At 39.5% G+C, this 13,755-nt stretch overlaps 1 protein-coding gene across 9 annotated transcripts in view; it reads right to left on the bottom strand.

Moving 5' to 3' along the window:
• Positions 1-13,755, bottom strand: part of pax6b (paired box 6b) — a 28,562-nt gene that overhangs the window by 1,799 nt on the left and 13,008 nt on the right. For 3 of the 9 annotated variants that reach the window (XM_084718459.1, XM_084718444.1, XM_084718451.1), the window contains exons 3-13: positions 12,811-12,864; positions 11,971-11,994; positions 9,496-9,626; positions 9,142-9,177; positions 8,841-9,056; positions 8,377-8,542; positions 3,396-3,554; positions 2,914-2,996; positions 2,620-2,770; positions 1,908-2,020; positions 1,084-1,225 (exon numbers count right to left, since the gene is read on the bottom strand). In XM_084718459.1, the coding sequence (XP_084574585.1) occupies positions 1,084-1,225; positions 1,908-2,020; positions 2,620-2,770; positions 2,914-2,996; positions 3,396-3,554; positions 8,377-8,542; positions 8,841-9,056; positions 9,142-9,177; positions 9,496-9,626; positions 11,971-11,994; positions 12,811-12,864 (1,275 nt within the window). Of the gene's footprint in view, positions 1-1,083; positions 1,226-1,907; positions 2,021-2,619; positions 2,771-2,913; positions 2,997-3,395; positions 3,555-8,376; positions 8,543-8,840; positions 9,057-9,141; positions 9,178-9,495; positions 9,627-11,970; positions 11,995-12,810; positions 12,865-13,126; positions 13,201-13,755 lie in introns of all 9 variants that reach the window. The other 6 variants (XM_084718479.1, XM_084718489.1, XM_084718492.1 and 3 more) reach the window with 6 other exon arrangements.

Genomic DNA, 13,755 nt, shown 5'->3' with positions numbered 1-13,755 from the left:
ACAACAAACCAAAAAGAAGTCAACATGCTAAATTAGATGAGCGGATGCACCATGCATGGTTTGTTAGTGTGACAGCTATAGCACAGAGCATTGTGCTTTAAACGCCTGCGAATAGGTGGACGAGCTGTGGAGCTGCAGTGAGTCACAATGCTCTGCACATGGTTGCACAGTAAAAGGCTCGCAAGCTCGATAAATTGAGGCTTTGGCAATGGCATTTAAACAGAGAGAGTACAACAGCAAATGAATCAAATTAATTAGCAATTTAGCACAGAGGAAATGTGGTTATGCATGATTAACTCTTCATGACTATAACCAGTATATATGGCTCTCAGTAACAGCATCCTAATGGGGTGGAACTAAACTATGGGCTGGAGTAGTGGGATTGACATGATGGCGTAGAGCGGCGATGAAATGAGCTGCGTTCATGCAACTGCAGAAAGAAAATGATATGAAAATGTAGAGGTATTGATCTGCAGACAGTTTAAACCTGAGACATATAATTTGTAGACAGCTGCAATACGTCAACGTCGCTGCCATATCGGCCTGTGAACAAATACATATAGCCTGTTTTTCTGGATAAAAAGCACTGAAACTGACATTTCTCAACTGAATTTCAATGATTCATGCTGCATTCAAGGGTTTATGAGCTACATAGAGTGGAAAAAATCTTTTTTTTACTCCTTAACTTACTCCCCAAAGATTATGAATCCTTGAATATAACATGACTCCTTGAAACTGGTTGAGAAATATGAGCCTTTTAGTGCTTTTTATCAAGAAAAAAAAAACATTTACATGTATGTGTTTACAGGTCAGTCTTGACCTGACCAAAATGGCGGGAAAGTTGACATATAACCCAAAGGCCAATGTGGCATCTGCTTGTATATGTCTGTGATTTAAACCATAAATAGATGTAAAAAAGGAAAATGAAAGTTGCAGCAACAGATCATGAATCAAAGATGGCTATGTAGTACCCCCAAAATTACAGGAAAGGTGGCAGATGTTTCAAAGTAAGAGTGCACTGTTTTGTTATAGGATTAATTATTCCCAAGCATGTTGGTAGTAAACAATGAACTTTCTGCCTACCTGTTGAGGTGGTACCAGAAGTGGTCATTGATTGGCTGTTCATATGTGCCTGCATATGAGGGGGCGTGTATGTGTCGTAGCTCCGCCCGTTCACAGGCGGACTGGTAGGCAGCATGCAGGAATAAGAGGAGGTCTGGCTGGGCTATAGATGGGGAGAGAATGTTACATTAGCTTAGCCAACCATAGTCTGTAATACTGTAAGATCTAAAAGGCAAGTGTGGATTGATTTAATTTTATTTATCGTTTTAGTTCCGGTTCTCTGAGAAATTTTATTTAAATGTTTTTTGTTTTTTTTTGCTAGGAGTCCATTGAAGTTATTCATTGTGTATTTGATTCCACTCTTACAATCATATCAATCACTATAAAATATATTTTTTTTAAATGTACATCTTTAAAGTAGAGTTGAAAATACCTGTGATATATAAAAATGAAATCATTTATATCTTGTCAATCCTAATAATATACATAAATAAATTTGTGGATTTTTTTGTTCATTAGTTCACCTGGTTGTCTTTGCACTATCCATTCAGCCGAACTGCAGTTTTTTTTAGTACACTTTTGTACAGTTATGGTTACAGACTCTCTCCACCTCCCTACACTTGTATTTTGAGTTCAATTAATTTGCCAATAAGACACAAAATACACAGTAAACAGTTAAAAATTTATTTGACTGATAGATTTACTTTTTTTTTCAAATTTTCTATAGATATTGCAGTAATATTGTTATCATGAATTCTATTGGCCACTACAATTATATTCATCAATTACAGATAGTCTGCTATCATGACATCACTAACTGTTGATCATTATTGTCTGTTACTTACTTGCATAGGTAGATTGTTTGCCATGGTGAAGCTGGGCATGGGGGGCAGCGCACTGTAGGTGTTTGTGAGTGCAGAGTCAGGTCTACCCAGCATTGACCCCGAGGTGAAAGACACTGTGGATGAAGATGAAAATGTGGTTAAAGACCCGCTGAAATGGCAACACACACACACACACACACACACACACACACAGTCAGTCCTCCAGCGTGAGAGCGCGTCTCATTAGCGTTAAGTGGTGCGTGCGTGCGTGAGGTGACGCCTTGTTTGACAGGCTGATAGGCCCGGACACATACTGTACTCTGTGTGTGTGTGTGTGTGTATGTGTGTGTCTGTGTGTCTCAGGTGATTGACTTGTGAGCTTCAGCCCTCCTGCCTGATTCGGTAATTACGCAGATAGTCAGCTGAGAAGTTTTGCTCAATCATCCATCAAAAGGAAACCACCACCGGTGCTGCTTCTTCTTCATGTGAACTAGAGCGCACAGCCACCGAGGCCTCTTCTCAACCTTTAATATTAATCCGCAGGCTGTCACGTAGTAATATTTAGTCATATCTCACATGTCTGACAGGGACAGGAACCCACGCGGTGTTACTTACATTATTTCAGCCACAATGCAATGCAAAATGCCTACATATGGTCAGACTCTATTTTAATATTATTCTAAGATGTGGGGGTGTTCTGTTAGTATTACTACCCCAGCTACAGTGGACCTACCCGGTGTGGTGGGTTGTGGGATGGCCTGGTAGACGCTGGTGCTAAAGCTGCTGCTGATGGGAATGTGACTGGAGGAGTTGTTGGCCTGCCGGCGCTGGTTCCGCAGCTTCTCCTCTCGCCTCCACTTTGCTCTTCTATTTGAGAACCATACCTGCAAGTAAAGAAATTATTGATAGTATTGTTGTTGTTTAGTTTTGGGGGGGTTTTTTTTAGATTTTTTGAGGGCAACTTCTACAATCTTTAACCCATTTTGTGTAAAAATAAAAAGAGGAGAAAAAAGTTAGAATCACTCACTTGTATTCTTGCTTCGGGCAGGTCGATTTTCGCTGCTAGTCTCTCTCGCGCGAAAACATCTGGATAATGAGTTCTTTCAAATTCTGTAATGCAAAACATTGAACAGGAAAATCGTCAGTAAATAAGTAATGAATTAGGTCAAGGGTGAGTAATTTTTTTGCAGGGCTATTAGCTGTTAATCCTGTATTATCTCTGATTGGATTGACATACGAATTAAACGCAATTTAATTCAATAATAACCAACAAAATAATAATGAAAAAACACAACTATTATCTAAGGACACGTTTTATACAGCGCATATCTAGATCATACTATTTATAAACCGAATAGTTCCCACCAAGAGCAAGCACTGACGCGACTGTAGCGAGGAAAAACATTAATACTATAATATGGAACGTGTTTGTTTGTTTCTTAACTAATAACATTAACGTCATTTTGTAAAAGAAAGAAACTATATGGCGGATATAAACGTCTTAATGACCTTTTTCCAGAGCTTCGATCTGCTCCTGGGTGAAAGACGTGCGGTTTCTCTGTAGTTTCCTCTTGAGCTGCAGTCTCATCTGTGTCTCCTCTGAGTCCTCCCCGTTCGAGCTGATGGAGTTTGTGTTTTCTCCTGCACCGTCTTGTTGTTGGCAGCCATCTGCACAAAAAAAAACATATAATGGAAATATACATTCAATTAAGCTAATTGAATAATTAATTCTGGGGGTCTCCTGTTCTATGAGCCTACAGCTAATTGTACAGAGCCGGTGTGACATCATTAATTAAAAGCCCCTATCATGGTTGATTTAATTCAAAATCAGAGAGGAATGACTGCAGTTTCTTCTTAACGTTTCCAGATTAGAGACTGGAGTGAAAAGGAACAATATGAGAGACGGGACCTCGCAGTTAAACTGTTTATAAAATATTGTGGGAAAAACATGCTGGCGAGGGGAAAGGGCTCCGCGTACTTATCTCTGGCCAACAATGGCGTGTGTTCTCAAAAGGTTAAGAGAAATGTGACAAGATGTGGCGAGCCTCCTTTCAGAGCCTATGAAATGTATTAAAACCCCAAACTCTCTAGCCCCCTTTTTTAGGGCAGAGCAATGCCTCAATGGTCGTTCCCATATGGGCGTTGGTATAGCCATTGAGGTGACCACCAACTTTTGAATAGGAGAAGACGCTTTTCAGAATGATACAATGCCTTCAGGAGTAAGGGAAACCATTAAACTATGGACACAGCCCGGGACGAGCAGTGAGCCCTCGGTGGGTGTAATATATGGGAGGGGGGCTATTGGAGGAGATGACAAAAGGATCCTCTCTCTCTGGAGGCGCACAGGCTATAGTGCTTTGGCATTGTGCGTACGAGGATCCCAGTCAACAGAGCTTTGAGTCCAGTGTGTTAACCCTTATCCACTACCATCATTAATCACGTCCCCCGGCCAGCTACACGCCAGTCAGGATTTCTGTCTTCAATTGGAAACAAATGAGTGAGGAGAGAGCATGCAACCCCCTGAACAACCAAAATAAGGCCAATCTATTCACTGCCCCTTCAGTGGCAGGGCGAGGCTTATCGACTAATGTCTGTCTTGTTGTTGGACATCATTATCACACCGAGGAGTTAATGCGAAATTAAGCAGGGCTGCGTTCATAGAGGGCTGGTTTTATGTAATATCTCACTGGTGTTTGCAGTGTGCAGGGGCATTTCAGCTTTTTGTATGCAGATTTAGTTGATGTTTTTAAGCAGATGGGGATAGTTTTAGTGAGTATAGTGCCTTGCTCAAGGGTCAGAGGTTGTTGCAAGGATGGAACAGGTGTAGGACGGCCTACACAGCCATGCACTAAAAAAAACAAACATAGTAAACATGAAGAGTGAGTTTGTAAACTTCATTAGAGTAATTAATCGATCAGCTGTCAACTCTTAATCATTAGTTTGATTTATTTTTTAAGAAAAAGTAGTCAAATTCTCTGCCTCAGCCTCTTAAATGTGGATTTTTTGTGGATAGGATTTATGACAGCAGACTGCATATTTTTGGTAGCTGACAAAACAAGAAATTTAAGAACACACAAATGGGGATTTTTTTTTTTTGAGAAAATAATCAACACATTAATTGACAAAGAAAATAATCGTTAGCTGTGGTCATAAGCTTCAAGTTGTCTTGTGTTTAAAGCTGCAACAATTAGTCGATTCCTTGTCAACTATTAAATTAATAAACTTTTTTCATTGATAAATCATTTTGATGCATTTTATTGGTATTATTATTATTTTTAAGAGTTGAAATGCTCTGTCCACCTTAAATATGAGTATTTTCTGGTTTCCTTACTCTTTACTATGACAGTAAACTGAAAATCTTTGGGTTGTGGACAAAAGCAAGACTTTGAGGATGTCATCTTGAGTTTTGGGAAACACTGATCATCAATGTGCACTCTTCTGACATTTTAAACAGCTAAACAATTTAACAAGAAAAAGATTGACAAATTAATCAAAAGAAAAATAATGGTTGGTTGCAGCCTTAAACTCCAAGTTGTCTCGTGTTTAGAGCAGCAACAATTCAGTTAATGATTACTTGTCAATTATTAAATGAATCTGCAACTATTTTGATAACCTTTTTGTTTTTTAAAATTCTCTGACCTCAGTCTGTCAAATGTGAATATTTTCTGTTTTTGTTTTAACTTCCTTATGACAGTAAACTAATATCTTTGGGTTGTGGTCAATATAAGACATTGGAGGACTTCATGTTGGGATTTGGTAAACAGTGATAAACATTTTTCACCATTATCTGACTTTTTATTTACCAAACAACTAATTAATTAATCAAGGAAATAATCAACATTGATTAATCAACAGTGAAAATGATCATTAGTTGCAGCCCTAAACTTAATTTTGTCAATCTTAAGTTGTCTTGTGTGTAGAGCTGCAACCACCAGTCAAGTAATCGATTGTTGTTGACTATTTTGATGATGATTAATCGTTTTTGAGTAATTTTATTGAAGTAAAAAAAAAAACTGTTTCAATTCTCTGACTTCAGCTTCTCAAATGTGAACATTCTCTGGTGTCTCTGTGACAGTAAACTGAATGTCTCTGGCTTGTCTTTTAGGGGTTTGGGAAAAGTGTCATAATTTTTCAAGTTCATGATTTTCTCACATTTTATGGACCAAACAACAAATTGATTAATCCAGAAAATAAGTAACAGATTAATCGATGTTGAAAGTAATCTTTACTAGCAGCCCTACTTGTGTGAAACAGGAAAAAAATATGTTTTTCAACACGTGAATTCAAGCAAGTTGCACGTTTGCTGCCGCACATTTTACACGCCTTTCTGTAGGCCTGACAACATATTTAGTGTGTCTAAATATAAACGTCTCGGTTCACTGGAGGAAACCTGATGCGACACGTTTCTTGACAATTTCCCTTGCTGCAAAAATAGACAAAAGTATTCTTCTATAGGCCAATAGTTTGTATCCACGCTATTTGTTTCTTCACTCTGGATAATCCATAAAAAGGAGTGAATGTGCAGCTATTATCCGTCTGCCAGACCCACTGACGCTCGGATGGGATTTGTTTTCTTTATAAAAGCGCTGGGAAATAAACTCATTCTTTAGTATCACGATGTCTCAGCCAGTGAGGCGGAAAAGCAGCAAAAAAAAAAAAAGGAGAGAGAGAGAGAGATACCGAACCAATTGCGGCACCTTTCAGCTGCTGAGACCGGATCAAAACACTCTTGAGAAACCGCTTAGAACTGAAAGAGAAAGTGAGAGACTAAATCCTATAGATGGGATTTGGAGCCATATAGCCAGCGAGCGCAGAATGAGAAAGAGATAAAAGACAAAAATCGGTGAGGAGTTTTTTATTCGTTCCTCTTTGGATAGAGTTGTCTTCTTTTGGGGGCCCTGTCACTCTCCGTGTAGTCTTTATGTCTGCTTACTCGCCTGTCGGATGGAAAACATATTTTCGTTCCCCAGAGACAACTGATTCACTTAAATACTTGAATGACATTAAAGGACTCTTTATTATGATGATGATAATGATAATGATTATTATTATTATTATTATTATTATTGTTATTATTATTATTATTATTATTATTATTATTATTATTATTAGTAGTAGTAGTAGTAGTAGTATTATCATTATTATTATTATTGTTATTTATTTATTTATTTATTTGGAGGAGGTGTTTCTTGTTTCTTAAATAAGAAGGAAATACCTTAAAAGGCAGAAAGTATAACTCAGTTGAGATGCACAGTACTTTGACTATACTATTATTATTTATAATTATTGATATTACTGTGGTTTCATTGTCACATTGTTTTCAATTAAGTGCCACATTTCTGAATAAAACCATAAATTATTATCATTGTTGTTCTTCTTTTTTCTAGTGTCATAATAGTTTATGTAATAATAATAATAATAATAATAATAATAATAATAATAATAATAATAATAATAATAATGTTATAAAAAATCAATAATAATTAATGTTATGACAGGCAAGTAAAACCCAATAAAATGTACATTTAACGAGGCCTGTGTAACAATAAATAATAATAATAATAATAATAATAATAATAATAATAATAATAACAATAATAATAATAATAAAATTAAGTTAATAATTTTAGCTGTTAATACGATCGTTTCCGCTTTACTGCTTGTTGATAACAGCCCCATGTGTCCAAATGGTCATCAAACAAATGCAAATTCTTGTTTCCTACGACTGAATTCCAGCACTTGCGTCGCACTTTTGTGATATCAGACGCAATTGTTCAATGAATTTATGTTTAAGAAGCAAAGTAAACGTTAAAAATGTAGCGTTTCTTCTAAGAGACTGAGCTGAGTGTTTGGCCTGCAGCAGGCCGACAGCAAACCCTCTGAAGTGGAATATTTCCACAGCAGCAGCAGCCCTGACCATCTCCACACTCCTGCATGTTGCCATAATGAGAGACAAAGCCCTCTCTAATGAGCAATTACACGTAGTGCGGACCGTTCCCATAACCAATCATTGCGTGTGAAGGAAAACATTCCTTTGTACTAAATATTCCCGCACACAGCTCTCCCTCTCTCCACCCCGGCTCTGCCTCCCCATCAGGAGGAGGCGAGCAAAATGCAGGCTGTTGGACGGACACCTCTGCTGAAAGGACAAGCCGCTGTCACGCACATCCATGTCTGGGACAGTGGAGGCATTCAGACTGCATGCTTGGCCTATGGCTTCCTCTAATCGACTAGTCTTAATTGGGGGTCTTGTTCAGGGCATCAAAGCATTGCCAATACAATAACCTTCCTGCAAACAGAGCCGTGGAGCGGAACCTCTGGAGGAGTAAGCTGTAAAACTACAGACAATGTATGGTGACCTCTGCGGAGTTCACGCGACGCAAAAACACATTATATCAGAGATAAATATTTTACCTATAAGCCAAATCAGAGCTGTATCCTTCTTTGCGTCAAGGTGTCTTTATCGCCACTGTGTGATAATGAGGCTCACCTTGGTTGGGCTGCCCTGGCACTGATGTTCCGGGGTACCAGCCGGGCCGGGTCCCCCAAGTTCCTGTCTGACCGTTGAGCATTCTCAGCTTGTCATACATGCCATCTGCGCCCATCTGTTGCTTTTCACTAGCCAGGTTGCGGAGGACTCTGTTTATCGATGACACCTGAATGACAAATTACATATGATAACAGTAAAGATCAGGATCAGATGCAGCGCACTCACACACACACACACACACCTTAAAATCATAATAAATCCGCACAGAAAGACGCACAAATGGTCAACGCGCTCCTTCTAATTGACTGTATGTATGTTTGGGTGATCACATATGCAACCCACACTTTGTATTTAATAAGACTGAATGGTTGGCTGCCCTTCTCCTTTTCCTCCACTGCATGAGAAAAAAGTCATTTCATGTGGCAAATTAAATCATGCACATAACTTCCAGTCAGTACACTTACACTGGGTATATTGTCGTTGGTGCAGATCCCCTCCGATAGAAGTCTGTCACGGATCTCCCACGCAAAGATAGACGGACACTCCCGCTTGTACTGCGCGATCTTCGCGACCACCTCTGGAGTGGCGACCCGGGGCTTGCTGCCGCCTATCGCTCTCGGTCTTATGGAGCCAGTCTCATAATATCTGCCCAGGATCTTGCTCACACAGCCGTTGGATACCTGGATAGAAAACAACAGACACAATTCACATACATTATTTACGACTAGTAACGGAATTTCTAAGATGGCGTCAAATAATTATCACCTTTTCACTGTCCAGCACTTGGACTTCATCATGGGTCTATAAACACAAAAAATATGCCTTGAATGGTATATTAGGCATTTCTTAACAATATATCTATTCTTTAAAAGAGCAGGCACATTACTTTTTTTTTTTTTGTCTGCTTCATCATTACATTTCCAGTAAATGGAATTATTAGAATTTTACTGACTTAAAACATCCCTAAAACGCGACATTCAGGCTACAGGAAACATGGATTAAAGGTGAAAAACATGCCGTATTTCCTTACTAATTTGAGCTTTAAAAAGTCGTTTGTATCCACTGGAAACAAAGTCTGTGTAAACCTGTTTTCTTTTCAGAAAGAAGTGAGTTTGTCACCTGTAGTATCCGGGAGATGTCGCAGGGTCGAGCACCACTGTGAGCAAGTTCAACTATTTTCTGCCTGGTGGAATCCGGCAGCGGTCTACCATTAACAAACACACCACCAAGCTGGTTTACGCCACTGTGACCTACATGGAGACAAAAACATCGGAGTCATCACACGGTATCATAACTCTAGTTAAAAAACATAAGCAAATGATTTTCAGTGAATGGTGAGGAGGAGGAGGATGGCAGAAGCGCTCAGAGGGTTAAGATGAAGACAGAAGGTTTATTGCTGTTGACTTAAAAAAAAAAAAATACTCATATGCCTTTAAAAACAGGTTTAAATCAAAGTGCACTCATAAAAGAATAGTTTTAAGAAGCTGTTACACCGCTCGGTGCATTCCCCTCTAACATTGCGCAGATATTCAGTAGCGTAACACATGCAGAACATGGATTAAACGACACATAAACTAAACCAAAACACCTCAATATGATTTTTTTTCTTATATATAAAAAAAGAAAAACCTCAGTCAATCTTTTGCCCGGAGAAAACAACCAACCTTTTATCAAACCGGCAAACTTCGGTATTAAAACATTCGCACCGTTATCCATCCCCTCCTGTACAGCTGCGCATCACCAACACCAGCAGCTCACTCATAAACTATCTTTAAAATAATAACCAGCAGCAGCGACAATCACATAAAACAATAAAGCTTAAATAATGTGTTAAATTAGCTTTCATTCAAAAGCATCGCTTTTTGGAAATTGACCTTAAAGTGACAACGATGCTCCTTCAAAACACACAATAATTACGCGTCAATAAGACAGCCACCACATTGGATATAAGCTGTAAAATAGCAATTTTCATGATTGGTTATTGTCTAAAAAACATTGCTTTTTGCAAATTATTCTTAAATTGTTCTATGGCATCTCACTAAAGCACAGAATAAGCCCGCAAACCTGAAGCCAAATGGGAGAGCTGACTCCCCGGAGTGCCTGAGCTGCTGCTGCTGCTGCTGCTCTCTGTTTCTCCGCTGCCTTCCCCTGCGCTGCCGCCCGGTACATTGACTCCGGGAGCAGAGGCTCCTTAGCAATAAATAAGCTCCAAATATAGAAGAGGGGGAAAATATGATGAGCCTGCCTGACATTTGTCTTTAAAATAAAGCTAGCTGCACGTCAAGTTTGAGCTTAATTTCTGGAAATAGGCGGAAGTCGCCTCGGATCATGCATGGGAGGCTAATTGAAAAGATCAGTTGGAGCACTTGTGGCAGGCATGTCACTTTATGACACCGCTCTGCTTTTGAAAATCGCATCGTCACGACAAATAGTAGCATGATAAAACGACCCTTTCTGTCTGCATTTGGATATCACTCAGACAAAATTGGACGCTACTCGTTTACCCTCCGAGGGAGACTTCGTTTTAAGGTGGCCGGGGGCTACGCGCGGTCACACAAACGAGGGCGCGCCTGGATTCTTAACATATTAAAAGTGACATGCAGTTTTTTTCCCCCCTTGTTTGTATTTGACAACAAATGCTCACAGCCACTGCAGTCCTGTTGTGTGCAATCAGTAGGCGTCTTTACTCTGAAATATGTCACAAGGCTCTGCTTTTAACTGCACACTTTATTTTATAGAAATGATCAAAAGGGCCAAATAAACCTGTTTAACTGAGCAACATATCCCTTTTGGCCGCTATGTGTAATAATCTTCCAGCGTGGATCTGATTGATAGTAAACCCATTATCATCCCTCCTGCTCTTTGGTAATTCCAGGATTAAGTGGAATTAATAGACTTCTTACGCTGAAATTGGCCTCCCCGCATTAAGCGGGTCCTGCTCTGGAGCTGCTCCATCACCTCTGATTTATAACTATCATATAAATCCTCCGGATCGATAAAACCGTCAGATAAGGACATCACATAAAAATCAAACCTCTCCTAAGGTTAAATCTTAATCATGGCACAATTCCCTCAAGTGCAGCAGAGTCGATCTCGCCCCGCTGGCGCTGATTATGCGCCTTGTATTCTATTGCAAGTCGACTAATAGGAAAACATATGGTGTCAATTTGGACGCTCCCCACCATATACACCCAGGAGTTATTAGCACAAAAGCCACCGAGGCCGCCGCGACCTTTAGACAACCCAAAGGGCCGGGCCCAATGATATCTGCTCGGCAATTCGCACCAGACATCACACGCCAAAGCCAGGGGAGCATCCCATTATCATCAATCCGCAGCTTTGATAAGGCCCCATCATCTCTGTAATGGACGGAGCTGCGGCCCAGAAAACACAACTCTGCTGCTGCCACCAGTTTGTTAGACTATTTCTTTTCTTTTCTTCCTCTTCTTGTGAATCACACCTCGACACATCAAACAATCCAACTGTCAACATTTGGATTCAGACATTTTGGACTAAAATGCGCACAGATTACAGCACAGACACGTCAATCATCGAGGTATATGGAGAATAATATAATAAAATTATTCCACACACCTTCATCACAGATGTCATACACCTCTTGTCCAGCAGCAAGAGAAAAAATGTTTCATGTTTATCCTTTTTTGTTTCAACACACACACACACACACACATACACACACACCAGACACATATTCAACTCATGGGCCACTTTAAAACACACAAGAGGCCTATAAGCAACTTCATCTACCATGTTTTTTTGATTGGCACCCACGACAATATGGTTGTTAATATTTATCTTCCACTGTGAGTTCAGCCTGCGCCTTAACAGTGAGGCCTGCGGTTATAATATGAGCATTTTCTTTCTAGTTCATGCTGTCTGTCCGTGAAGAAGAAGAATATGGACTAATCTACATAAGACATTATTGCTATTCCTCATGTTTCATGCAGGGCTCTTCTTCTACGCGGCTAATCTTGTATGCAGCCTGGCAGCCAGCTCTAACGCTAATGCAGACGGCTGTGCAATTATTTAATACCAACTCAAGCAGAAACAAAAATCTCCTTCTCAACCCAACCCCCTCTATTCTCCCCTCTCTCCTCTCTCTGGAGCAGGACGACGTGTGATTAACTTGTTCAATAATAACTTGCCGACCTATCATTGCAAAATAAAATAATAAATTAACAGCAATGAAACGGCCATCAAATAACTGAGAATATTTCGCCCCTGCACCTCAAAGTCATGCAAATTTATTCCTGCACATACATTTCCTCTCTTCTTCCTTTTAAAGTGTTCTTATAAAGTTATAACAACCAGTGCATAATGTCAGTGGGTGTTGCTTCCATGCAACCACATTAGGAGGAACTTGCGGTTGTAATCAAAAGTTTGAAAACAAAAATATACATAAAAACAACTTACTGTTCTGCATCATTGAGGCTACTCCAGACTCCCACGTGGCTTGGTTGTGGTATTCTAAGCGTCACAAGGAAAAAACAAAGCTGGTTGGCATCAAATCATAAACACAGAGTGTACACATTTTTATTTTTATTATGTATATATATATATACTGTCAAATTATTTGCAACATTTTATTTTAATCAAATAAACAAAAGTTTCTCATCTCATCGTTCGATAAGAATTGTTTTGCGGATCTTAAACTGTGCTTAAACATTATTGATGCATCATGAATTTCAGTACATCCTCAGTGTATGTAGGGTATTTTAATTAAACTTGCCTGGAAACAGAGTTGACTGTCCACTCTATAACAATTTAGTCAATCATCTGCCGTTTTCACTACTTAATGTCTCCCTATAGGACAAAGCAAAACAACACATTAGCACAGCCACAGCTATACTGATGTACTTTAAACCTACTGTATCCTCATCTGTGCCCTACATTTGCAATTAACCTCGATGTTGCTGCCAAGCACATAAATCGAAATTGACGCGGGACAAAGATTATTTGCGCTTCTCTGTTAGGCCTTGTCAAAATAAATTCAAACTAACAGCCTAGGCCTGTAACTCTTTAATGACGCTATTTCTTTCGAGGCTCCTTTTATTCTGAAATTCATATGAAGCAATCAGCCCTCATCGTCTCAGCAAGAGTTTTTTTTTCTTTTTTCTTTTTCTTTTTTTTTTCTCTTCTTTTAAAAACTTGATATCCCTCCTCTTGTGGAGTCTATCGTAGAAACTTTACAGTGACACACGTTGTCTACCTCGCCTCACTGCTCTGCAAAAGTCCAGACCAGGAGGGGGTACATAGCTGGTGTACAAAGCCTGCTGGACTCCAACAATGCACCCCCTTTTTCTGCCTCCGTATACCTCCAAACCCGGGGCGAAAACTCGGCCTCCGCGACTAGAAACA

Source organism: Lutjanus erythropterus, chromosome 1 (genome assembly GCF_056507025.1).
Source record: "Lutjanus erythropterus isolate fLutEry1 chromosome 1, fLutEry1.hap2, whole genome shotgun sequence".
In the NCBI taxonomy this organism is placed as follows: Eukaryota; Metazoa; Chordata; class Actinopteri; order Lutjaniformes; family Lutjanidae; genus Lutjanus; species Lutjanus erythropterus.
Note: the sequence above shows the minus strand (reverse complement) of the source record. Positions and strands in the feature narration are given on the sequence as shown.